The sequence below is a fragment of the Loxodonta africana genome, chromosome 25, assembly GCF_030014295.1.
Source record: "Loxodonta africana isolate mLoxAfr1 chromosome 25, mLoxAfr1.hap2, whole genome shotgun sequence".
Taxonomy (NCBI): domain Eukaryota; kingdom Metazoa; phylum Chordata; class Mammalia; order Proboscidea; family Elephantidae; genus Loxodonta; species Loxodonta africana.
Window position 1 is genome coordinate 52,713,422 of NC_087366.1, and position 27,680 is coordinate 52,741,101.

At 48.3% G+C, this 27,680-nt stretch overlaps 1 protein-coding gene across 1 annotated transcript in view; it reads left to right on the plus strand.

Annotated features, from left to right (window-relative positions):
* The first annotated feature begins 1,518 nt into the window (after positions 1-1,518).
* The window catches only part of SUSD4 (sushi domain containing 4), a 165,291-nt gene continuing 139,129 nt past the window's right edge, over positions 1,519-27,680 (plus strand). Inside the window, exons 1-2 of the mRNA XM_064276853.1 lie at positions 1,519-1,816; positions 2,393-2,569. Coding sequence (XP_064132923.1) covers positions 2,428-2,569 — 142 coding nt within the window. The 5' untranslated portion in view covers positions 1,519-1,816; positions 2,393-2,427. The remainder of the gene's footprint in view (positions 1,817-2,392; positions 2,570-27,680) is intronic.

Sequence of the window (27,680 nt, forward strand, 5' to 3'; positions counted from 1 at the left end):
CAAAGATTGGGTGTTTGGACCAGACAACCTTGGATCTGCCTTTCAGTCCTGACATTCTCTGTACAAATGGATTGTGCTCCAGCTGAAGAAGAGATTTCAAAAGTACTTAGATCTCTGACCATCGTAAAAATATGTGCATGGCCACAGATACTTTTGAGCTTCGTTAATTTGATGGCTGTAAGAAAGTTTTTAGAATATTCACCGAGAAAAAGTGGAATAAATATTTTAACTGTAGAGGGCAGTCATATGACCTTGGAAATGTGGAAGGGTGGTTTACCAAGAACCTGGTGCCCCAAGATACAAGTTTTAGCAGGAACAAACTTATCCTGTGCTAAGCTGCCATCTCAATTTTACAAAGCAAAAACATACTGAACTTAATTTATCCCCTATAAGCTGATCTACCCTGACAAAATTTATTAAAATTATTCCCAGTAAGAGTCGACACAGTAAAAGCTGTAATTTCCGGGCTGCCATCCGTATGTGAGATTTTGGGAAAGCGGAAAGAAGCAAGGGATATGATTTGGTAGCAGTATCAGAAACGTGGTTTTCACATCCACAAATTGCTACAGAATAATGGAGTGCGGCTGGTTCTGAAGTGCTGCCTGCTGCTATCGCCTCATCAGCTCACGCCGCTTAACCGCCATGGCTGTCCCTTGGAGCCCGACAAGCTGAGGGGCCAATCCTGGGGAGAGCCTGCGGAGGCCAGAGCCCGTGGGGCGTGAGAAAGGCCCCCGCTGAGGGACGCGCTTGGGCACCAGAAACCGCGCAGGGAGACGGACTCTCTTCCCTGGACACCTGTCCCTACAGGGGCGGACTCTTCGGGTTTCGACCCCCGATCCCTTTTCACACGCCCCGCCCCGCCCCCAACCCTCGGCAGGGGCTCCGATCGCCCCTTGATTCCTGTCCCCGGGCTCCCTTCCCCGCCGAGGCTCCGAGGGGTCTGTGCACCTCCGGGATGGGGTAAGCGTGCTCTCGCACAACGCCAGCGGCTCGCAAACAGGAAAATGCCAAAGGTGGGGGTGGGGGGCAGCCTCCTGGGGACGGCTTTCCGGCGCCAGGGGAAGGAGCCGAGCCTTGGCAGGGGCGCGGGCTGTTACCGCGGGAAAACGGGAGACTTTCGCTATTGCTACCCCACCCCGCCCCGTCAGTAGCGAGGGTGCGGTGGGCAGGCGGCCGGGCCGCGCGCTCTCTCCGCCCCGATGGGGCCGCCTGCGCGGCAGCAGTCCCAGGAGGAGCCCTTCGCGCGCCGCGCCGGCAAGTGCCCAGGCCGGGGCATCCGCGGTCGTGCGCGCGCGTGCGTGCCGGAGCGGGCGCAGGACGCTGGGCGCCCCGACAGGTGCAGGCGCGCGGGCTTCCCATTGGTCGCGGCGGCGGCGCGGGTCCCTGCCCCTCCCCGCCCTCGCGGGCCCTCCTCCCTGCTGCCGCGCCGGCTGGGTCGGCGGAGGCGCGTGCCCGCGCGCGCTCCCGGGACTCCGCGCCCCGCCCCGCCCCTTTCCGCGCCGCCGCCGCCGCGCGCGCTCGCCAGCTCAGGTGCCGGGCGCGCGGGCGCCTCCTCGGGGGCGCGCGGCCGGGCTGCTGTCCTCCGCCCGCACCCGCCGGCTCGCCCGCCGGAGCCGGGGAGGGAGAGCGCGGGCGGGGGGGCGGGAGCCGGGCGCCGCCGCCGCCGCCGCCGCCGCCGCCGCCGCCGCCGCCGAGGCTTCCGTCTCGCTGGCTGGCTCGCGCCGCGGCGGCAGCAGAGGTCGCGCACAGATGCGGGTGAGACTGGCGGGGGGAGGAGGCGGAGGAGGACAGGAAGCTGCCTGCATGAGACCCACAGGTAAGCCCGGGAGCCCGGGAGCCCGGGAAGGGGCTTTCCCTCCCGGGGAGGCGCGCGCAGGCCGGGGGCCGGGAGTTGCTGCCTGCTTTGGCTCCCCAAGGAAGGGATTTTGGGACCGCGCAGAGAAATCCCTTTGGGGACTGGAGCAATAGGACCCATCCCGATCCCGGGGAAAGCCAGAGAAGTAGCTGGGGGCGAGGGGGCCCGGTGCCGCACGGGGAGATTGGCAAGAGTGAAATGCGTAGGCCCAGGGAAAAGTGGTCGCTCAGCCCCGAGATGCGGGAGGGCTGTAGACTTTCCTGTCATGTCACAACCGCCGAATTGCGGGGACCGGCGCAGAGCCAGTGTGCGCGAACCCCTGCCCTCCTCCCCTCCTCCATTCCTCCGGCGCGCGCAGCATCCCACGGCGGCTGTTACTCAGTGTCCTCCGCGCGGGGGGCGGGGAGCTCGCCGTGGAAAAGGGGGCGGGGGCCGCGCGGGGGAGGAGCGGGGATGGGGCCCCGGGCGGAGGAGGGGGAGCGTGGCTCCGGGCACCCGGCAGCCTGGGGCATTGTCGTGTTCCGCGCCTGGTTGCAGACTCTTGCAAGCCGGATGCCCTCTGTGGATGAAAGATGTATCATGGAATGAACCCGAGCCATGGAGATGGATTTCTAGAGCAGCAGCAGCAACAGCCTCAGTCCCCCCAGAGACTCTTGGCCGTGATCCTGTGGTTTCAGCTGGCGCTGTGCTTCGGCCCTGCACAGCTCACGGGCGGTGAGTGACACCAATGGGACGCGGGGGGGCGGGGGCGGGACAGCCCCGGCGGGGAGGGGAAGCCGCGCTGCCCAGAGAGCCCTGCCCCACTCACACACACCCAGACTTTAGGAGTACCTGAGAGCCCGAGGGTCGCTGTGTGCCAGCCTGAGACTACCCTCTTCAGAACCCGCGGAGTTCCTTGAGATTCCTCCGTGGGCGCACATATTCGCCCACCCACAGTCTGACTGTGACTTTCCGCCAGCCGCCCACCCTGGCTTCTTGGAAGGAAAAAAAACAAAAAACAAAGCCTGGCTCGTTATTCTCACTTCGGCCGAGAGAAAGGGGAGAAGAGTGGTGTGTCTGTGGTTCACGTGTGTTTGTGGACCTCTGACCCTTGCCAGTGCCCTCAGCAGACAGGGGCCAGGTTTCCCCACCTGGATTTAGGCGAGAGTTGCAGGAGCCACGTTTGTGAACGAGAAGGGTCTGACAACATGGCTGGTTGGAAGGACAGGTTTATTTGAAAGTTAACTTTCTCTTCATTTTCCCTTTACTTGGAAGGTGGTGTGTGCCAGCATGTCTGCGCATGTTGGGGGTGGGGAGGGAAACCAGAGGTTTTCCTTCAGTTGTGTGTCTGGAAAATTGCGTTGCCTATCTAGGTCTGATATACACGGGGGAAAAAAGTCAAGTGCTCGCCTGTGAAGGGGAAGTTAGCTGAAATAAAATTGATAGCCTCAGCCACTGAAGGCGTCTAATCTACAACATACTTGGTCTGGGGCAGGGGGCTACCTTCTGGTTTGGTAAAGGAGGACACATGGAGTTTCTATGGGAATTTCAGAGGCTGAGTGTCTCCTTACCCCACGCCTGGCTTCCATTCATCGTTGCTGTCCGTGGGTCTTGCAAATGTGGACCTGTTAAAAAGACAGAACCATGTTTCAGGAGCTGAACTACTACTGTTGATATTCAAGTAATTTATAAATGGTGGAAAAACAAGTATTGATTTATATAAATAAACCATTTTTAAAGTTTTAAAATATTGCTGTTTCAGGGAATTCGAAGGTGAAGATGGAAAAGTTGAAGAATTAGCGGGGGGAGGGGGGTGAATAACAAGTTGGGCTTTAACACTGAGTAATCAGTACCACAGGCCTTCCATTTAGAGATCTGTCCATAGTACAGAGATGTTGTGATGCCCACACCTGTCGGAATTAGTGGAAAAAACACTTGCCTGGGGACCTGGTGTTTGTTTTGTTTTATAGCAAGCGGTAGCTTTTTTGGTACTCTTATTTTCAGAGAAATGTTCCTAAGCCAGGCTTTCTCCTTATAAAAAAAAAACACGGTCAAATGTGAAGCTTACCGGGGCTCTGTTCTGCACTAGATGTTAGCTCTGCTTCATGGATGGGGGGGCACAGGTGGGCAGGGCAGGGTTCAGTAGGGCTGGGCCGTTTCCTCCCCCCTTCTCTTCTTTTGTCTCCCAGTTCTAGCTTTCATTCCCTCAAGCCAGGCGCATATGATTTTCCATCCTCTTGATCCATGTTTCCCATGTAGATGACAGGCTCATCCCCCTAGGACTTGGCAGTTCTTATTGGCCGTGTGAGGTCTGAGTAGAGCCCTGCAGGATTTGAAGGCTGTGCTCTGGGCTCCTCCCGCTTGTGTTTACGGAGCATCCTCTTAAAGGATCTCAGCGTTTGGTGCACAGCACAACCCCCTCCCTCTCATGTCAGTCACCCGTGAGGTTCAGACTATAAAACCCAAACCCTTTGCTGTCAAGTCCATCTCGACTCGTAGCGACCCTATAGCACAGACTAGAACTGCCCCATAGGGTTTCCAGGAGTGGCTGGTATATTCCAACTGCTGACCTTTTGGTTAGCAGTTGAGCTCTTAACCATTGTGCCACCAGGGCTCGGTGAGCTTCTTGCAGCACATGTTTTATCCCTCTCTTCTCAGAGGGGTACACATCAAACAATAAGGCCCGGAGCCTTGAAGAGGAGGGCCGAAGTGAGAGCTGCCTCTCGCCCCTCAGTTTCAGCGCTTTTTCTTTTTAGGTTCTCATCCACCGAAGAAAGACTTTCAGGCTGAGAGTGTTCTTTCTAGAAGAATATTGATCGTTTCAGAATTCCTCTATGAATAAACAGTTTGGCCAGAGAAGGGTGGAGGAGAGTGTCCTATGGAGTTTATTATACAAAGATTTTCATTATTCTGGGGAAAAAAACCCACGTGGAAGCTCCAGGATGGAATAAAAGCAGATTCACCTTCGCGTTCTCTAGACTTGTGCCTCTAAAACTTTTAACGTGCACGCAGGTCACCTGGGGATCTTGTGAAAAGGCAGATGGCGATTCCCTTCTGCCGTGAGGCCTGAGACTGCGTTTCTACCCAGCACCAGGTGAGGCTTTTGCCAGTGGTCCACAGACCATACTTTGATCAGGAAAGCTTTAGACTGAGGCATTCTTTAAAATAAGTTGGTTCTTATTCCGGATTTTCTGCCATCACTCTCAATTACCAAACTCAAATGGCATACGGGGGACAGGTCTCGCCAGTATCCAATCTTTGGGTGAGACGCAGAGCTGAAAACCAGCCGTCGGAGGGCACTTTCTTTTTTCCATCCACAAAAAGGTGCGTATTTAATAGACCTTTCTGAAATGTGGATTTTCATTTTTGATTGCTTTCAGTGGGAAAGGAACAGCACAATAGCAAGATACAATAGTCTCAGCTGGGAGAAAAATAGCATGTGCCCAATACAAGGATTATAGAAAAAGTCTGCACTAGAAAGGGGAAAATTGAGAAAATGATCAGACGAAGAAAAGGGGAAAAAGAATTCCTATCAAAAACAAAATGTGATGTCCTAGAAAACCAGAGATTTAGTTCCATTCTTGGAGCCCTTCCAGAGCTTTCGTGAGCCTGAGGTAGCCTGAGGTGACTTGTGGGTGGCTCTCTCCAGGTTGTCTTTGTAAATTAGGAAAAAGCGCTCTCATTTGGGGCCTCTGAGACCAAATAACCTGAGAGGACTAATGCCAGGTCTTTAGGGAGGCCCAGGACCCACTGTTCCCAGAGTCTGCATGGAGCATGGTTTCAGCTACTTCTTCCCTTTTCCACCCTGATACTGGTTACCAGAGGCTGGCTGGGTATTTGAGCGCTTGCAGGAAGAGAGCCAAGTTTGCTGTACAAGTAGGTCCTTGAAGGTGAACTCATTGGCGTATCCCTAAATTATCAGAGGCTCAAGGGCCGAATTTGAGGCCTGGCTCTGCCGCCTTGATAGCTTCAGGGCCTTGGAAGCCTCAGCTTCCTCATCTGTGAAATGAGGATGAAGAAGAACTCGGGTGGGTTAAATGTAGGCTGTAGTAGCAGGGAGGGGGCTGAGACAATGCCTGAATCTTGGGCCCTTTGCTTCATTCCCTCTGGGAATATTACTGAGTGTCCATCTTCACCGTGTGCCCAGTTCTGTTGGATATAATAGTCCTTTTACTTAGAGCTATCGTTTACTCTGCATTTTTTGCCCAATGAAATAATTTCTTTTCAAAACCTGACATAATCTCTTTTATATTTCCCTGGTCAGTAAGTTCTCCCTTCACCTGGGGCTCCTCTCACCCTAGGTATAACCTTCCATCATAGCATTGGCTCATTGACTAGACTGTAAACCCACTGAGGGCAAGGACCTTCACTTTATTCATTTTCATGCCTCAGGCACCCAGCACAGGGTCAGACCATAGATGCTACTAGTAGATGCTTAGCTAATGTTGGCTGAGAGGAAGAAAAAAGATACTCAAATTACTGCCATGTTTTGTTGTTAGCTGCTCTCGAGTTGGCCCCCAACTCACGGCGACCCCAAGCATAATGGGGTTGGACCGTGGTAAAATAAGATTTTCAGTGGCTGATTTTCAAAAGTAGTTCTATAGCCCTTTCTTCCTAGTCTGTCTTAGTCTGGAAGCTCTGCTGAAACTTGTTCAGCATGAGAGCAACACAAAATCCCCCACCGACAAGTGGTGGCTGTGCTTGAGGTGCACTGGCTGGGAATCGAACCTGAGTTTCCTGCATGGAAGGCAAGATTCCTTCCACTGAACTACCAGTGTCCTGTAATTATGGCTGTACCATCTGGAAAACAAGTGCCTTGGGTGAGCTGTAAAAGTGCAAGTGTTTTGTGGCAATTGCAGTCACATTCAATTAGAAGCGGTCCAGGAGGTTGGAGGAAGACTCAGGGAAGGCTCCAGGGAAGAGCACTTAGCTGGGACCTGAGGAAAGCAGGAGTTGGGACATCTCAGAGGGAGAGACACCTTGTATAAGGACCTGGGGGTAACACACGGTTGGACCGTTTTGAGATCGGAGGATCATCTGGTTAGCGTAGAACATGGTATACCTGCAGTGGACCAAGTAGGGTAAGAGGACAAATAGGTTAGAACCTTATCATAAGGGTCCTTGGAAGCCCCCATGAGGAGTCACACAGGAGGCAGCGGGGGCGCCCTGAACGGCGTGGAGCAGGAATGTAGTATCATTGAGTTATGCTGCATTTCCTTCCTCTGCTTCCAAGTCCCTGACTGAGGACAACCCCCCCAGTCTGGCTGCCCTCTCTGCACACCCAAGTTATGGCATTAGTCATGTATGGGCCATGTGGCTGCAGCCTTGGGCTGTGTGCCATTGGGCAGGAACAAATACCTTCCGGATGATTCACTGATTTGGAGATGCTAGTCTCTTGGAGTTTTATTAAGAAAAGTTTTCTTACGTGGTAGAGTGTAAGCTTTTCATGCAATACTGTGCATAAAAGCATGATTTCAAACTGTATTGAACTCAGTCTGTAAGCAGAGTCCCAACTCCTCAAACTTTTATGTTTCTTCCACAAAAGGCCACCTTAAAATAAGCGCATGGAAAGACTTTTGATCTAATTACAAGGCGAAATCTGAAAGCTTTTGGATTTCACGAGAAGGATTTCACACAGCAAGAAGCAAAGCTCTTGTCTTAGAGGCCTGAAGAAGCAAGTTGGAGAGAGAACCAGTGATTCCTGAACTCCGGAGAGTGTGGACGAGTGTAGGTGAAAATCTCTCTCCGGTAGATATTGATTGTATACATGAAGAAAATCACCTAAATTATACTCTGCTCCTACTGTCAGAGGCATATTTCAAAAACTTCCAAGAGACCAAGGAGGCTTGCCCTTAGACGGGAAGCTATGGTATGGCATTAAGACCTTGAGTTCTTTATTGGGTTGACTGAGTTCAAGTTCAGCCTCTGCCATGAATAGCTACGTGGCTTTGGGCGAGTTGACTTCTTCTTGACTCAGTGCCTTCTGTCTCACTAACATTGTTTGACAAGGCAGTGGTAGCATTCTCACCTTCCATACAGGAGACTCGTGTTCTTTTCCCAGCCAGCGCACCCCATGTACAGCCACCACCTGTCTGTCAGGTTTCAGTGGAGCTTCCAGACAAAGCTATAGACTAGAAAGAAAGGCCTGGTGAACTACTTCCAAAAAATCAGCTGATGCAAGGCCTCTGGGTGGGGCCATCCAATCTCCGACCAATCGTGGGGATGGCACAGGACCAAGCAGTGTTTCATTTGGTTGTGCGGGGGGTCACCGTGAGTCAGGGGCCGACTTGATGGCAACAAAACAATAACAACATTGTTTGATTGTGTGATTTTAGGAGTTCAATGTCTTCTGCATTCTGGGTAAGGCAGGCTCTGTTTTTTCTATCCATCTGTCCTTTGTGGGAGGAGACCTGTTGACGCAGTGGTTAAAGAGATCAACTGCTAACCGAAAGGTCAGCAGTTCAAAACCACCAGCAGCTCTGTGGGAGGAAGATGTGGCAGTCTACTTCTGTAGAGATTACAGCCTCGGAAACCCTGTGGGTTCGCTGCGTGAGCTGGAATTGACTGGATGGCTGTGGGTTTGGGTTTTGGGTCTTCCGTGGAGTGTCTGTTGCATGCTCTCGGGATACATGTATAAGTGGTTGCAGTCCTTGCTCATGAGTAAGTATGTAAGTAAGGGCCAGGTTCTTCTCCAAAGTTGGAATACAGGAAACTTGCATAAAATTATTTTTTCACATACATTTTTAATTTAGTTTAAAATTTAGTTTTATTTAGTGATACTGATGAGAAAAGTGATTTTCCAGGCTGCTTCTTGTTATCCTTGCCTTATTTTGAAAGCACATTGGTATTTTATAATTGAAAATACCCACATATAACAATAATGTATCTAAATACGTAATTGGGACCACAGCCTGTGATATGAGGGAAAGGGTCAGAAGAATGGGCTTTCTTACTTGTTTACCTGGCCCCAAAACTAGCCATAGTATCTAGGACAGACAGTAAGGTGTGTGTTCCCATGCATCAGATACATTTTCCCTGGATGTTTAAGAAAGGGAGCTAACCTCATGACTGTAATATCTTTATGAGGTTGAGGTGACATTGGTTTATTGGTCCGTTCTCACAGGAACAAGTGCTTCACCTGTTCCTAACCCTGGGTGATTGAAAAAAGATAGGGAGTTTTAAAATGGCCAGCGTCTGAGTGATTGATACAGATTTTCAAATGGCTGGTAATAATCATAAACAGAGAGTGTCACCGAGTGCCCACACTCTTCTCCCTGCTGTACCTCCGCGAACTCGTTTAACCTTTGCAGCACCTGTAGGAGGTAGGTATGCTGTTTATCCTCCTTGTATAGAAGAGAATCTTAGACACAGAAAGATTACGCAACTTGTACGGGGCCGCCCAGCTAGTACGTGAGGCGTGGTGACCCAGATTATCCTTCTTTTAATTAAAAGCCCTTCCCGGATCATGCCAAGGAGTGGAAATAGCATTGATCCCTAAATGCATTTTTTTTTTTTCCTTTCCATTTATTTCCATCCAGACATTTCCCTTTAAGCTGCAATTATCAAATGTCTCGGAACCTTGGTTCTCCCCACCCTGATATAAGGAAATTCTTTTGTGTTGTGACCAAAAATAAGAAACAAACAGACAAGCAAGCAAATCACAAGAAGAAAAAAAATCCCCCAAACCCAAGACAAAGCGAAGGCAGAGCTCTGGAAGCTGGTGATCTGAGTGAGGAAAGGTCAGGGGCCGGGACCCCGGGACCCTGCTCAGGTGGTAGCCCTTTGAGGAAGGTGGTCAGAACTGGACTTTCCCTGCTCCCAGTCCACCCTGCACTGCAGGGCAAGGTGTGAGTAAAGACATGGCTGGTCTCCGGGACGCTCTGAGAGTGAGAGTGACAGCCGCCACCATGACCGTCCCCTTGTGATGGTCCTCTGAACCGTTCATTCCCGTGGTGATCGCCTTTGTTGGAGTGGCTCTTTTCTGTGTAATTTGGACAAGCAGGGTAATAACTTCTGCTGATGCGTGCTGGGGTGCCACAGCTGGCACGGTGTTTTTACGTGTATCACCACCTTTAGTTTTCTTAACAACCCAATAAGGAAGATGATGTTTCCCTCCTTTTTTTTCGGTCTCACTGAGATTGATCTCGCAGGGTTCCACAAACAGTTAGAGAGCAAGGACAAGAGCGAGGCCTGTTGAGTCCGTTCTGTCATCTTGATCACTCTGGGCCAGACTTGAAGCCTGTCTTTTCAGTTGTATGATGGAGATGACACCCTAGTTAGTGTGTACCTGAAGCTAAGAGAGAGGATCGTATCTGAGGACCGTGAACTAAAGTAAACCATCGGTTGCTGGAGAGTTGATGCCGATTCATGGAGATCCTGTTTGTATCAGAGTAGAACTCTGTTCCCTAAGGTTTTCAATGGCTGGTTTTTCTAAAGTAGATAGCCAGGCCTTTCTTTGGAGGTGCCTGTGGGCAGATTCGAATCGCCAGTCTTTGGGTTAGCAGCTGAGCACTTAACCATTTGCACCATTCAGGAACTCCTCAGCACAAGTAGAAATTCCTTCGAAAAGCTTCAGTTTGAAGTAAGAGCAACTGATTTGATGGCTTATGACGCTGGGAGTCGCTTATTCTGCTCTTTAGGAAAATGGTGTTTGCTGGTGAGAACTTACGATGCTGTGCCTTAGGGAAGAATTTGCCCCACTGTTTCTCCTCCTTTAAGAAAAGGATGGCTGCGTTGCTATGAGAGAGAAGAAATTATCCACTCAAGAAGAAAAACAAATAGAAATAATTAAGTGAGTTGCTCATAAATTGGAATTAAAAGTGCATTTTAAAGTAGCTTCTTAATTGAGAGTGTTGTAATTGCTTTACTATTAATCTTAAACGAGGTAATCTGGGAACACCAGAGAAGTAAAAGAAAATAATTCTTAACATTGTTTGAAAGTGACAGTGAACTTGGGAGCACCGTGGTGGAGGAGCCTCTGTGCTGTGCTGAGCAGAGAGGGACCGGCAAGCCCGAGGAGGGTGGGGCTGTAGGCAGACCCAGGTGTGAATCTCCGTCAAGTGTCCGCTCAGTCTCCAGGAATGGGTTTTGGTTCTGAGAGGTAAGAGGAGTTGCAGAGCCTAGTAAACTTCATCAATGATCATTTCATCATTATCTCAGTAGACTGGCCTTGGAAAGAGAGAGGATGAGTAAGAATGAGCTTCTTTGGAAATGAAGGTTCTACCTGGTTATCTCCTGTTTCTGTTAGAAATTGGTGACTCTTATCTCCTGGAATTAGCAGGTGAGAGTGGAGCTGAACAAGGAGGTTCTCTCATGCTCTGCGTTGCTTTTCCTCAGAATAACAAAATACACAAAGACCTTATTTCTTGGGCCTGATTACATTTATAAGAGATAGATGTAGTTGAATTGGGGGAACAGGTAAGAGGAAGGTTCTTTTAAGGAAGAAAGAAATGCCTTCTTAAGGGGATTCTTTAAGTCCTGTGTGCTTATGGCATCGTTACTGATCCTGCTGGTTTTCACATTCTCAGTATGTGGAGGGAGAATCCTTTGGGCTTCCTCAAACACTTCAAGTCAGAAGATTCTGATTTTTCTTCAGGTGGGAAACAACAGGATCTGCTTGTTTTGCAGAAATTTGATAGGTTTAAAGGGTTAATCCGGTGAGAGGCTCTCAGTTCAATTAGACTGCTGTTAACGAACTCCGTGTCTTGATGTTAGCATCGATTCAGGGATGCATTTTAAGTTAGCAGTTTCTTTTTGGGGATGCATCTGCATATTTGGGTTGTCATATGACAGCATGTACTCGATGGCTGACTGAGGCCGCCGCTATGTTTAAATTATACTTACACATTTCAGCTGGAGCAGTGATATTTTAGAAACTTGGAATTCATCTGGTTTAGAACAATACAGCTCGAATCCCTATGTGACCTTGCCTGGAGACTTTTCCCTTCAGATTGTCAAGGGGAAATCAGGTTTTTTTCCTATCACCCTTCTGTCTGCCCTGCTCCTCTGTAGATGAAAGGTGCTCATTTGCTTTCTCCCCCTAAATTTTATTTATTTTGTTGCTGAGAATGTACACAGCAAAACATACATCAATTCAGTAGTTTCTCTGTGTACAATTTAGTGACGTGATTACATTCTTTGAGTTGTGCAGCCATTCTCACCCTCCTTCTCTGAGTTGTTCCTCTGCCATTAACGTAAACTCACTGCCCCTAAGGTTCCTATCTAATCTTTCGAGTTGCTGTTGTCAATTCGATCCCATAGAGATAAGTTCTTAAAAGAGCGTAATGTTGAAGGCAGATCTTACTGGTTAAGCTAAACTATTGTTCGGTCTTTGAGGTGACTTCAGGTGATGTTTTTGATCTAAAGTTTAAAGAGTATCTCACGGCAATAGTTTCAGGGGTTCATCCATCCTCTGTGACTCCAGAAAGTCTAGAGTCCGTGTGAATTTGAAATTCTGTTCTCCATTTTCCCCCTTTTGATCAGGATTCTTCTATGGAACCTTTGATCAAAATGTTCAGTAATGGTAGCGGGGCACCGTCCAGTTCTGGTCTCATGGCAAAGGAGACAGTTGTTCATGGAGGAAGTTAGCCACACATTTCATATCCTCCTCCTGTTCCTGACTTTTCTCCTTCCTCTGTTGCTCCAGGTGAATAGAGACCAATTGTTGTGTCTTGGATGGCTGCCTGCAAGTTTTTAAGACCCCGGGCACTACTCAGCGAACTAGGGGGCAGAACAGAAGCACTAAACACGTTATTAGGCCAGTTAACTGGGATGTCCCGTGAAACCATGACCCTTAACCTCCAAACCAAGGAAAAAAATCCCATGAGGTGTTCAGTTGTACGTAAGCAGCCTCGGCAGCTACTCTTTTATTTTTATCTTTGTTGTAAATATATCATAGAACTTCTGCCAGTTCAACTTTTTACAAGTGTGCAGCTTATTGATAGCACTTAAAATAATCGTCTGTGTGATCCTACCCTTAATCAGTGCAATCCTTCCATCACTGTTAACTACCCCCCCTTTCCCCTCCCTCCCACCTCTGGTAACAACTAATAAACTTTGGTCTTGATACATGTGTCTTTTCTTTTTTAAAAAAATTTTTTTTATGTAAGTGAAGTCATTCAATAGTTATCCTTTTGTGACTGCCTTATTTCACTCAGCATAATGTCTTCAAGCTCCGGCCGTACTGTAGCGTGTATCGGGACTTCATTTCTCCCGCTGGCTAAGAGGCAGTCCGTTGTACTATGGACCACATTTTGTTTGTCCATTCATCTGTTGGTGGGCATTTAGGTTGTTTCCACCTTTTGGCTATTGCGAATAGTACTGCGGTGAACATTGGTATACAAATTTCTGTTTGAGTCTCTGCTTTTAGGCCTTTGGGTATATGCCTTGGAGAGGAATTGCTGGGTCATGTGGTAGTTCTATTTTTTGTTCAAACCAAAACCAAACCAAACTCTTTGCCCTCGAGTCGATTCCTGCTCATAGTAACCCTATAGGACAGAGTAGAACTGCCCCATGTGGTTTCCAAGGAGTGTCTGGTGGATTCGAACTGCCAGCCTTTTGGTTAGCAGCCATAGCTCTTAACCACAATGCCACCAGGGTTTTCACATTTTAGTTCATTTGCTTTTAGTAATGACTTGGTGGATATGTTTTCATTTCTCAAGGTAAAGAGCTGGAGAGCTGTAGGATCCAGTAGAAAGTACGCAGGGCCAGTTTTCCTGGCTGAGTGACACTTAATTGATGCCTCAGTTTCATTATCTGTGAAGTGGTGCTAATCCTTGGCCCATCTGCCTCTCATGGTTGTTACAAGAAGCAAATACATTAATGGGGGGATGTTCCATAACTGTTTGAGGTAGCATCATCTTTACCAACAAACTTGATAATGAATGGTTGCGACATTGACTGTGCCCGGGTTAGCTCTTCTAAGAACTTCCTTTGTCCTAAAGGACATAGCATAGTGAATACATAATAATACAGACTGGCACAGGCTGAGGGAGAGGTGTGGTATAGACATTCAGTAGGTAGCCACTGATGTTTGAGCCCAGTAGCCCCATAGAACTAATTGGCCGTAATATGCTATGGTTGGTGGAGATTTATCACAGAGAAGCTAGGAGGGAGGAGGAGTAGGGGAAGTGAATAAGATGACGTTTGAACTACATCTTGAACAATAAACTAATTTTCTAGACAGAGAAGCTTTTGGGAGGTGATTTTTTTCAGAAGAGAAGATAGCATAAGCAAAGACTCACAATGAGAAAGCGTATGCATCGATGACAAGGAGTAGTTCAGGGCAGCCTACTGTGGAGCTGACCCCAACTCATGGTGACCCCATGCTTAGCGGAAGGAAATGCTGCCAGGTCCTGCGCCATCCCCATGATCCATTAGGGATCGGACCCTTGTGATCATTGATTTTCAGAAGTAGATCACCAGTCCTTTCTTCCTAGTCAGTCTGGATGGTCTGCTGAAACCTGTTCAGTATCACAGCACCACACACGTCTCCACTGACATACGGGTGGTGGCTACATGTGAGATGCATTGGCTGGGAATTGAACCTGGGTCTCCTGCATGGAAGGTGAGAATTCTACCCCTGAATCATTCCTGCCCTCAGGGCAGCCTTAAAAAAAAAAAAAAGCCAAACTCGTTGCCGTTGCATTGATTCCAACTCATGGCGACTCTATAGGACAGAGTAGAATTGCCCCATAGGGTTTCCAAGGAGCACCTGGTGGATTCGAACCGTCAACCTCTTGGTTAGCAGCTGTAGCTCTTAACCACTACACCACCAGGGTTCCTCATGGCAACCTTAGCAAGGTCAAGTACGTTGAGAAGAGACAAGAGAAGAGGCTGGAAGTGTAAGTTGAGCCCATATGCCCAGCTAACTATGATGCTTAGGAATTCGAACATTACACTGGAGGCAACTGGGAGCCTACAAAAGATGTTTCCAGGGGCATGCATGGTCTGACCTTGGTTTTAGAAAAGAACTTAGCAAAATGGAGAAGAGGGAGAGAGACCTTTACTTACTGAGTTTTTGCTGAGCTTTTATGAGGTGCTGGGGGAGAAGATGCAGCAGGCAGCAAGAAGACCCTGCCCACATGGAATTTATATTCTAGTGGGCCCGGTTAGGAAACCATTGTGTTGGCCCAGGAGGGACATGATGAGGGCTTTAACTAGAGAGGAAGAAATGGAAGGAGAAGACATGAAAGAAGGAGAATTAACTGAGGCCAGGCAGCTGAGTGGACGTGCGGATGGTGGAAAAGGAAGAGCGGTGCGGCTCCACGGCAGCGGTCACTTGGAGGCGAAGCTGGTGAGTTTGTTTTGGATCAGGAGGCTCCTGATGCCTGCAGGACATCCATTTGGTCACCATCTGTCCACCAGGCAGTTGAAAATTTGGTTAGGTGCTCAGGAGCGAGATTAAGGCTAGAGGCTCAGGTTCGTGTGTCATCTGCCTTGAGAGGGCTGCGGGAGCTGCGGCAGGGTTGGGCTTCCCCAGGGAGAGCTTGTGGAGGGAGCAGAGGGTTCCTGGGTGCAGCCCAGGAAACAGCCACATTTCAGTGGCAATGGGAGAAGCCAGTAGGGAGGCTGAGGAGTCATGGTGATAATCAGTATTGGAAATTAAAGCAAATACTTGATACCTGGCTATTGATTGCCCACTCCAGTTTGGGAGCAGGGTTTCACTTGCTTAATTTGTTGTTATTTGGATCTTGTCCAAGTAGTTTGAATTCTGGATGTACCTATTGTTGGCTGCTATCGGGTCGGCCCCCGACTCATGGTAACTCCATGTGTTCCAGAGTAGGACTGCCCCATAGGGCTTTCTTGGCTGTAATCTTTATGGAAGCAGATCCCCAGGCCTTTCTTCCGTGGACCACCGGGTGGATTTGAACTGCCAGCCTTTAGCAGCCGATCTCAAACGGCTTCTGGCACCCAGCCTCTTTTGGATGTACTTGCCAACTGGAAGGAAAGGACAACAGGGCCAGGAGAGGGGAAGGCTGTGGCCAGGCAGTGGAGAATCTCCACAGAGCTGTTGGAGGCTTGACTGCAGGAGAGTCGGAATGTTTTTTTAGCCCTCACTGGGAGGACAGGGCTAACAGGCAGAACCAGAGCTTGTCAAGGTCACAAGGTAGCCGAGGGAATTGAGTGTTTCCCGAACTGGGGATGCTGAGCCGAAGGGACTGGGTACCTGAGGACAGTGGTGGTGGCTGTGGGACTCCTCCCCTGCTGAGGCCCCTTATTTCCTACGCCTGGGGATGCCGGGAGTTCTGTGTGCTCAGTGCTTCGGAGGCATCTCCTTTCTGCACAAATCCTGTGGTAGCCCTATCCTTGAGTCCTTCAAAGGTTCGGTCTTCTCAGGTTGTCGGTTAATCTTCAAAGATGTGATTGTCGGGCAGTGTTCCTGTGTCACCCCCACCCCCGTGACCATCTCTGTCACCTCTGAAACAAGCCATGTAACCTCCACATGCTTTGGTTTCTTCGTCTGTAAATCAGGGCCATTAAGGGTCATTCCTCTACACTTCCCAGGGGCGCCGGAGGATACAGGGTACAGGAGGCACTGTCAGGAGATGAGGCATTTTATAAATACAAAGCAGAGTTATTAGTGCCTGTCTAGAAGGCGTCATCTCTCCGCAGCATCTAGGGCCATTTGTGCTTTTTGCCTCCCTAAGAACCAAACGAGGGAGGGGATGCTCTCTGCAGTACGTAGACGCCTCCCCGCGCGGGTTCTGACCCCTGTGGAAGCTCGTTCTGTGTGGATATGATGTCAGGCAGCTGCAACAGCTGTTCTGCGGCAACATGGGATATGCCAGTCTGTACCCGTCCCTGCTGCTGGCGTGATCAGAGAACAGTCGCATACGGAGGTGGAGAAGGTCCTTGTGCCGTTGATGGTGCGCTCAGCAGTCACATATGTACATGGAGAAGGTCCTCGTGCCATTGAGAAGGACTTCTCGATAGCTGTTGGCCCAAGCCCAGTCGGCCCCTTTCATGTGCCTCTGGAAAAAGAAATGACACACATGTGGCCGACAAATGATGTATTTTGGGTGCTTCCGAAGCCCACGCGGGAGGCCATCGCTCCATGTGGCCCTCCCTCTGCCTCCCCCCAACCTGCATGCCATTTATGGTGCTGGAAGTGGTGGGCACAGTGGACCAGCATCTTCAGGCTTAGGTAGGGCGGCAGGATGAGTCACTAACTGCCTTTGCATCCAGAGAGTCACTAAGTGCTTTATCCTTGCCGAATGCCTCCTCTCCCTTCCAGCTGCATGCTGTCTCTAATTCTTGGGAATCTCTTTATAGCTTTGCAGGTGGGATGTTGCTTCTGAGTGCCTGTGGGCTAGAGAGCTGGGATTCCTGGTCCTCTGGGGGAATGCCTGGAAATCCTCCGTCTGCGTTCCAGCAGCCTAAGAGCCCTTCAGGACAACAGCCTGTTTGCCTGCCCAGGGCACCTCACTCAGGGTCCTTCTGGCCCCTGGCTGTCCTCAGACCTTGGCATGAGTGGATTCCTGGAACAATGGGATCTGACTGGGGGGAAGGGTCCTTAAAGTGCAGTCTGATCAATGGGCTTTGCATTAATCGAGGAGGGTCTTGTATGGTTTTATTAGGTAGCAAGGCGTTTATCCCCTGGAGAGTGGCTTTGCTGCAAATCTGCTGCAGTTTTCATTTACATGGTAATGAGCACACAGAGCTGTTGCCTTCTGTCATCTCCAGATGAAGGAAGACCCAATTCTTTGGGGGCCCTCCAGACACGCCCAACCAAACCAAACCCAAACCCGCTGCCATGGAGTTGATTCCGACTCATAGCCACCCTGTAGGATGGAGTAGAACTGCCCCATAGGGTTTCCAAGGCTGTAAATCTTTACGGAGGCACACTGCCACATCTTTCTCCCACAGAGCAGCTGGTGGGTTTGAACCAACCTCTCGGTTAACAGCAGAGTGCTTTAACCACTGCACCACCAAGGCTCCTTTCCAGACACAAGAATATCTGAAAATGGGATTGAACCTGCTCTATCTTTGTAGCTGTTACCGTTGCACCTTGGATAGAGATCTGCAGCCGCAGTCAAGGGCTGGTCCTGTTGGTCTGTTGTTACTGCTGCTGTTAAAATTGTTCTTTTTCAGTCTATTCCATGCAGTGTGGTTACCAGGGTCTTTAATCAAAAGTAGAGACGGTTGCTAGTCTCTACCTTGACTTTGCTATGTGGTTCGTGTGCATGTTACCTCCTGTGTGCCTTGGTCTTCTAATACTTGGCATTTGCTTCAATGCCTGCTGTGTTGACGTTGTTGCTAAACTGGGTCATGTTCTCGGTGATGTAGCATAAACCAGCTTCCCCTGAAATTAAAAAGATTGTACCAAGCCCATTTCTTGTTAGGTCTTAAACTTAAATTTAAACTTTACTTTTTCAGTACTGTTACTGGGTTAAGATGCATACCCTGTCCCAAAGCTGAAGAACTAGGTGGCCAGAAGAAAGAGGATGTGCTGATGATAGCCTATTGAGAAAGCCATTCAACCCTTGTTATTAATTCTTTCTAGCCACACCAACATCTGAAGCTAATGAATGCCCCCGCCCCCGCTAGAACAAGAGGGACCACCTGGGGGTCCAATGTCAAATAGCCTTAGAGGCCGTGTTGTAATCTTCTCTGATCACTCAGTGAGGCCAATAATGATGCTGAGCACAGAGACTCAGAGGAGCTTCCTGGTTGGTGACCTTGCATGGGAGTGGGTAGCACATTCCTTCTTGGGACATGGAAGCTTCATGCTGTGACCCCTCTCAGACCTCATCCTCTGTGTTCCTTCATTTACAACCCTTTTTGTTATATTAAAGCTGTTATCTCAGGTATGGTATTTCCCCTGAGCTCTGTGTGTTGTTCCAGTGAATTATTGGACCCAAATGAGCAGGGGGAGCCAGGTAGGCAGAAGTGGAGAAAGTTGTATGGATTCCTGGGCTTGTGGCTGGTACCTTGAGGGAGTTAAAGGAAAACTTTAGGTTTGGGGTCCCTGGTCTGAAGTGGAAGGAGTCATGTGGACTTGCGAACTTGTGGCTGGTATCCGTGGTTGAGAGAGCGGAGGGCTGCGTGGGCAGCTGGCATCTGAACTGAACAGGGAAGGGAAGCTGAGATTCCCACAGGACACAGCTGGCATGTGGAGTGGGATTTGTTATTCACCACACAATTCGGTGTCAGAAGTGAGTGATTTTAGTCCCCCTGGACCAGTTTGCACAATTGGCACAGTCAGCAGGATTCGCTGGAGTGAACCTGATGTCACTCCGATTAACCTGGAAAAATGACTATGGAGCAAAATTCAAATAAGACCTGCTGAACCCACTCATTCGTTCGCCCCAAGCTACTCTCCTCTGATCTCCAGCTGGCCTTACACAGCTGTTCCTGGGCCTGGACCCCCCTCTGTTTCATTTCTACCACCACAGATCCTTCCTGTGATATACGAGGCAGCTTAGCTGTCACCTCCACAACCTTCTCTAACCTCTCAGATGGCCCCCGTCTCCCACGCTGGAAGCAGCCTCTCTGCTTAGACCTCTCAGATCTCTGGACTCATGGTGTGTTGAGCTGCAGAGAACCGTGAAGATGATCCGGTCTAGGGGGTTACATGGAGCCCTTGGCACCCCCACAGGGTCTTTCTGGGCAGAGTAGGGACTGAGAGGACCTTGAGGAAGCTTGCACCTGGGTCCCCACCGGCTTCCTCCTGAGCGTGCACCTGCTTTACGTGCTGTGTCCCCTTATGTCTTTTCACCAGCCTGTGGACGCACCGCATCCAGCCCAGCTACACTGTTCTAGCAGTGAGGAAGAAGAAGGTCTCTGTCATCCATTTGGCACTTAAAGGTAGTGACTAAGGACAAGGGGCCTGGAGACAGATCACTTGGGATCGAATCCCATTCTATGGCTTAGTTGCATCATATGTGGGGCAAGCTTCATAAGCTGTCTGTGCCTCAGTTTCTTCATCTGTAAAATGGTGATAAAGATAATACCCACGTCCTAGGTCTGCAGTGGGGGCTTGAATGCGTTAATACGTGGGAAGCACATAGTACAGTGCCCGGCACACAGTCAGACTTCAGCAGGTGTTGACCATCAGTCTGTGAAAAAACAGCCGGCGATCCATGTGTGTCAGAGTAGAACTGTGCACCGTAGGGTTTTTTTGAAATAGATCTCCAGGCCTTTCCTCTGAGGCACCTCTGAATGGGACTGAACTTTCAACCTTCGGGTTAGCAGCCAAGCGTGTTAACTGTTCACACCACCCAGGGACTCCATCAGTACATCATTACCCTTATTATCTTCATCATTATTATTGTTGTGTTTTTAGTAACGTAAGTTTCTTAAAGCTAGAGTCTAATTTTGTCTTTTTTTTCTTGACTACACTGTATGTGTTCTAGATATTCAATAAACACTTGTCTAGTGACTAATGAAAAAAGAGGAAGACCCTCAATGAGATGGATTGACACGGTGGCTGCAGCAGTGGGCTCGAGTATGACAACGATTGCGGGCATGGCGTGGGACCGGGCAGTGTTTCGTTCTGTTGTGCATAGGGTCACTATGAGTTAGGGCTGACTTGACGGCTCCTAATAACAACAGCAGCTGATTAATGAATGTGTGAAGGACTGAGGGAGTAAAACCTCCTGTCAGACCTCTGCAGCCAGATTGTAAATTCCTTGGGGGCAGGGGCTAGGCTTCCCTCTTGTTTCTTTTTATTTCTCAGAGCACAGTACACACGCGTAAACGCACATCCCCATTGCCGAGAGTCAATTCCAACTCGTAGTGGCCCTATAGGATAGAGTAGAACTGTCCCATAGGGTTTCTATTGTAAACTGTAAACTTCATGGAAGCAGACTGCCACATCTTTCTCCCACAGAGCAGCTTGTGTGTTTGAACTGCTGACCTTTCAAAACCCTATGGAGGCAGTTCTACTCTGTCCTATAGGGTTGCTATAAGTAGGAATTGACTTGATAGCAGTGGGCTTTTTCTTTTTTTTTTTTTACTGTTCTTGTAAGATTTTATCATCAAGGTCATGCTAACTCATACATGAGTTGGATAATGTTCCCCCTTTTTTTATATACTCTGGAATATTTTATATAAGAACAGAAGTAGTTGATCCTTAATTATTTGATACAACTTAAGCTTACCTGTAAAACTGGACCTTAAACTACCAATTGAATGCGTTTAATGTTCATAGGACTAGTCAGGTTTCCTAGTTCTTCTTGAGAGCGTTTTGATACAGGGACTAGGCTTTCCACTTGTTTGTTATCTCTCAAAGCATAGCACACACACAAAGACGAACATTCCCATTGCCATTGTGTTGATTCTGACTCATAACGACCGTATAGGACAGAGCAGAACTGCCCCGTAGGATTTCCAAGGCTGTGAACTTTATGGAAGCAAACTGCCACATCTTTCTCCTGTGGAGTGGCTGGTGGGTTTGAACCGCTGACCTTTTTGTTAGCAGCTGGGTGGGTCACCACTGTGCCACCAGGGCTCCTTAGGTGTACATAAACCCGATGCCATCGAGTCAGTTCCAACTCATAGCGACCCTGTAGGACAGAGTAGAACTGCCCTGTACGGCTTCCAAGGAGCGGGCGGTGGATTTGAACTGCTGACCTTTTGTTTTTTTTCCCTAGCACAAATAGAAGACTTTATTATTTTGTTTTTGAGTGTTTAAAATATATGTTTACAGTTTAAAGAGGGATAATAAAATGAAGTCTGTGTATGCACCATCTAGTTTATCAAGTGGAACCCTTAGAAGCTGCTGTGTACCCCTCCCCCATCATGTTCCCCTCCCTCCTCACCAGAGGTAATGATTATCCTGACTTTTATGTTGCTCATTCCCTTGCTTTTCTTTTTGTCTTTTTAATTGAATTTTCAGTGAAAGTTTACAGTTTAAGTCAGTTTCTTATATAAAAATCTATACACACATTGTTATGTGACCCTAGTTGCTCTCTCTACCATGTGACAGCACACTCCGCCTCTCTACCCCTGATTTCCCGTGTCCATTCAACCAGCTCCTGTCCCCCTCTGCCTTCTCATCTCGCCTCCAGACAGGAGCTGCGCACTTAGTCTCATGTATCTACTTGAACTGAGAAGCACACTCTCTACCAGTATCATTTTATCTCTTAGAGTCCGGTCTAATCTTTGTCTGAAGAGTTGGCTTCAGGAATGGTTTCATTTCTGGGCTAACAGAGAGTCTGGGGGCCATGCCTTCTGGGATCCCTCCAGTATCAGTCAGACCATTAAGTCTAGTCTTTTTACTAGAGTTTGAGATCTGCACCCCACTTTTCTTTGGTCCGTTAGGGCCTCTCTGTTGTGTTCCTTGTCAGAACGATCATTGGTGGTAGCCAGGCACCATCTAGGTCTTCTGGTCTCAGGCTGATGGAGTCTCTGGTTTATGTGGCCCTTTCTGTTTCTTGGGCTAATATTTTCCTTGTGTCTTTGGTGTTCTTCATTCTCCTTTCCGCCAGGTGGGTTAAGACCAATTGATGCATCTTAGATGGCTGCTCGCTAGATTTGAAGACCCCACACACAACTTACCAAAGTGGGATGCAGAACATTTTCTTAATAAGCTTTGTTATGCCAGTTGACATAGATGTCCCCCGAAACCATGGTCTCCAGACCCCCATCCCTGCTGTTCTATCCCTTGAAGTGTTTGGTTGCGTTCAGGAAACTTCTTAGCTTTTGATTTAGTCCAGTTGTGCTGACTTCCCCCCTCTATTGTGTATTGTCCTTCCCTTCACCTAAGATAATTCTTACGTACTGCCTAGTTAGTGAATACCCCTTTCCCTGCCTCCACACCCCCTGTAACCATCAAAGAATGTTTTCTTCTGTGTTTAAACCTTCTCTTTAGTTCTTATAATAGTGGTCTCATACAGTATTTGTCCTTTTGTGACTGACCAATTTCACTCAACATAATGCCTTCCAGATTCATCCATGTTATGAGATGTTTCAAGGATTCGTTGTTCTTTATCGTTGTGTAGTATCCCATTGTGTGAATATACCATAAGTTGTTTATCCATTTGTCCGTTGATGGGCACCTAGGTTGTTTTTATCCTTTTGCTGTTGTGAACAGTGCTGCGTTGAACATGGGTGATCATATATCTATTCGTGTGATGGCTCTTATTTCTCCAGGATATATTCCAAGGAGTGGGTTTGCTGGATCATATGGCGAACTGCTGACCTTTTGGTTAGCAGTTGTGGCCCTTAACCACTGTGCCATCAGGGCTCCTAGTTGTACACAGTCTCAGTCAAGTGCTCATAGCTTGATCAGGGATTTGAAGGACTCCACAGCCAGGTTCGCCTGCCAAGACCTGCTACTATCTGAATAACAGATATTGTCGAGCCAAGCATTTTATCATTTCTAAACCCCTTACCCTCTTGCTTTTGACACCTGGGTGAGGTGTCAACAACCGTACCAGGAATGGGCTGGGAGGTCAATGAGAGGGTTGATGTCTGGCACTGACTTAAATCTCACCCTTGGTGAGTGGTGGTACCTGGAGTGTCTGACCTTTTCACTTAGGCTGAAGGGGATTCCAACGTGGCCTTGCACTCCTCAGGTGAGAAAGTGATGCAGCCTTTCCAGCTTTTTATCTTCATTCACTCTAACATTTACTCACCACAAATATATTAGGCACTTACTATGTGCAAAGGATTGTGTTAGGCGCTAAGAGTAGAAATACAAACAAGACAGAACCCCACCCCTCAAGGAGCTCCATCTACATGGGATACCAAAGGAAGACAGATGTCAGTTCCAATGACAAGATGCTATGGGGACCCAAAGGTGAGTTCTTACTCCAGCCAGGTTAGGTCAGGGAAGGCTTCCAGGAGGATATGAGGCCAGGGCTGAGACCTGAAGGAAGAGTGGGAATTTATGAAGAAGGGGAGGAAGGAACAGCCATAGCTGCATGAAACCACTGTTGTGTGTGTGTATGATGTGTGTGTGTGAGGTGGCTGAGAAAAACCAGTTGCTGCTGAGTATGTTACGACTCATGGCGACCCCATGTGTCTCAGAGTAGAGCTGTGCTCCATACAGTTTTCAAGAACTGTGATCTTTTGGAAGTAGATTGCCAGGCTTTTCTTCTAAGGCACCTCTCGTGGACTTGAACCAACGACCTTTCAGTTAGTAGCTGAAGACTTAACCATTTGCACCTCCCAGGGATTTCAGTGGGAGGCAACTACAAGTTGTTTATTTACTTATTTATGTATTTCATTAAGTCATTCAACATACGTTTCCCAAGGTTTGCTGTGCTCAGACTACATGCAGATATTGATGGTGGGGTCCAAAGAAGACCTGGAGACTCAAAATTGCAGAGTCTTCCAAATTACAGAGCTATCACGTTGTTCTAACCTGATCAGCCTCCTGCTAGACACGCTCATTATTCCATTATAGCAGCTAGCCACTAAAAATCAATTGCAAGTCTGCTCCCCAGGCCACCCAGGGGGCCCAACCCCGGTTTAGGTCACATAAATATTAAATTATTATGGTGAGTTATCCTGCAGAGAAGTGACGGGCTGGTATCTGTAGTAATAGGAGATCATCTTGGATTTTATTTTGTAGTTAACGTCACATTTATTTTTTACTGGGCAATTTCTTCTCTCCTATTTGAAACATTTCCTTTGTTCTTTTTCTTCTTCTTCCAATATTTTAAGCTAAAATAGAGGCGTTTGTGAGTGACTTACGTGCCTAGGTTTAGTTGTGCTGTCATTCTGAGGGGTCTGTTAGGAGACCTGCAGCCCTTTTTGGTCAAGAAGAGACTCATCCAGACCGACAGAGAAGGCAGTGGCCAAGTCAAGTGTGAGCTAGCCCCCCTTCCTTAACCTTTCTCTGTTCAGTGCATCTTAAAGGTTCTCGGCCTAGTGCCCATTGGGATGAGCTTTGGGAGATCTGTGAACCAGCCTCCCACGCCCACTGCATCACCTCTGGGAATTCATGAGACTTGTGTGTACATTTCTGTGAAGAGGGTTGTCTTAGGCTGGGTTTTCTAGAGAAGCAAAACCAGTGAAGTGTGTGTATGTATGTGTGTGTGTATATATATGTATGGAGAGAGAGAGAGATTTATCTCAAGGAAATGGCTCACACAGTTGATGTAGAGGCTGGCAAGTCTGATGTAGAGGCCGGCAAGTCTGATGTAGAGGCTGGCAAGTCTGATGTAGAGGCTGGCAAGTCTGAAGTCCACGGGTCAGGCGTCAGGCTGGAGGTATCTCCTGACTCACGTAGCTTCAGGGGCTGATGAACCCAAGATCAGCAGGTGAGGTGGTGAGCAATGCAGCAGGCCGCTGGCTCAAGTCCCAGGAACCCAAGGTCAGATGATGGCCGGTGGTATGCGGGATCCAGAGCAAAACCCAGCGAGCTTTGCCTGAATGTCCATGTAGACTGGATGCAGGCCACATCCTGGAGGAAACTCCCCTTACAACTGATTGGCTGATCACATCAGGTCATAGCATGGAAGTGATGATATCAGATCACAAAATGGAGGATGACTACCTCACTATATAACTGCCAAATTACATCACCACACAACTTCCAAACTACATCATAACTGCCAAACCACTGAGAGTCATGGCCCAGCCAAGTCGACACACATCCTTAACTATCACCAGGGTCTCTGGCTTCCAGTAGGTTCTCAGGTGGGCTCATTACCCAGAAAAGGATTAAACATCACAGGCTCAGAACAAATTGCATGGAGTGAGCCCATGGTAAAGCTACTGAGAGATCATGCAGAAAAGGAAATTGTTTTCAGAAGATGGGGAGATTATTTTGCATGTTTACGATTTCCTTTCTCTTGAGGTTTTGGGTTTAAATATTGTTGATATAGGGTTCAAAGCTTACTGGGGAAAGAGGATCTAAAGACAAAAAGCAGAGTGTTGGCTCGCGAGTCATTAGTTCTGACAGCCATTGGCCAGCTGGCCCTTTAATTTAACCCTGTGTCTACCTTGGCAATTGTAAACATTGTGCAGTTTATCAGTGAAGAGTCATGTCTTTAGCCTCCATTGTGAGCAAGGCGCCGTGCTAGGCAGGGTGAGAGAATCAGGATGACTGATGGACGGGACCCTAGAGCTCGTGTTATGATAGAAGATTATGTGGGGAAAATATGCATCTTTATTTTTTTATCCCTTGAAAATGTGAGCAGAATGAGGAATATTCCAATAAACAGGCAAAAGCGATGCTTTTGTCTCAGTTTTCTCTGTAATTCAGCATGTTGTTATGACATATTGAAGCATTACAGACTTTATAACTGTGATTATGCTACAGTTTCCAGTGTTATAAACGGATGGCTTAGTAGTATATGAAAAGGGTTTTTTTTTTTTTTTTCGCCATAACGAATATTAGAAACATAATAAATGTCCCCTGTTGTTTAGATGGATGGTGCACCCAGTCTGGGCTCTGGGTGTGTTGTATTAGAGCTAGAAGGGGGTGGAGTCCCTGGGTGGCGCAAATGTTCAACATTCAACTACTAACTGAAAGGTTGGCAGTTCAAACTCACCCAGAGGTGCCTCAGAAGAAAGGCCTGGCGATCTGCTTCTGAAAGGTCACAGTCTTCAAAACCCTATGAAGCGTAGTTCTCCTTTGTGACCTGTGGGGGTTGCCGTGAGTTGGAATCAACTCAATGGCAACTGGTTTGGGGTTTTTTTTTTTTTTTAAGAGGTGCCTTATATTACTGGTGAGGAAGCGAAAGCTCAGAGAGGGGAGTGAGTTGCTGGTTTCACAGCTGGTTAATGGCAGAGGGGGGACAGGGATCCTCTATCCTTCTTTCAGGTGGGGCTTCGCTATAACATCATTTACCTTCCTTCAGACAACTAGGGGTTAAAACAATAGGACTCACTAATGGGGTGTATGAGGATTAAATGAGCTAATATGGAAAAGCACTCACAGCAAGATGTGGCACGGAACACACGTTCACGAAGGTTAGCCGTTATTACTTGCATTATTCTTTACCGCCGGTGGATCTTGTCCTCCATAAATTCATTTAAACCCTTCTTAAATAGGTTCTCCCCCCGGCCTCTCATGTCACCTCTTGGGTAATGTATCTCACAAGCTTGTGAATTGTTAAGTTGCTGTTCCCATTGAGTGCCATTGAGTCGCTTCCAACTTACAGCGACCCCATGTGACAGAGGGTTTTCTTGGCAGTACTTCATGGAAGTGGATTGCCAGTCTTTCTCTCTTGGACCTGCTGGGTGGGTTTGAACTGTCCACCTTTCAGTTAGCAGCCGAGCACTTAATCCTTGTGCCACCAGGGCTCCTGAGCTATTAAGTAGTTTTTTTAATTCCCCTTACCCCCCAATACATTTACCTCCGTTCTGGCTTCAGAAGGTGCCCCCAAATTATAGGGGATACTCAGAAAAGCCTTTCACTTTTTTGTAGACTATTGAGTATGCGGAAACCCTGGTGGCGTAGTGGTTAAGAGCTACCACTACTAACCGAAAAGTCGGCAGTTCAAATCCGTCAGGTGCTACTTGGAAACTTTATGGGCAGTTCTACTCTGTCCTTATAGGGTCGCTGGGCTTTTTTGGTTTATTACGTATGCTGTTTTCCTTCAGGTTACACCTTTCTGGGAAGATCACCCTCTGTTTGGCCTCCGTATCTCCTCATTTTTCCGTGGGCCTGATTCTCCCTCATCTGGGACCCTCCACTCCCTCTGAGGCTTGGCCGAGGGGCACTAGTGGTTAGTCTGCATGTGGGCTAGCCCAAGGCCAGACTGACAGGTTCCTTTGCAATGACGTCTAGCTCAGCGTTGGCAGCTCTGTTTCCGGCAACACACTGGTGATGTTATCTCCAGGGACCAGAAGGCCCAGGCCCTTTTCTGTGGTATGCTGATAGCTTGGAGCTCATTGTTTCATGAACACTGTACAGTGTGAATTGTTTTTCCTGATCCACATGGCA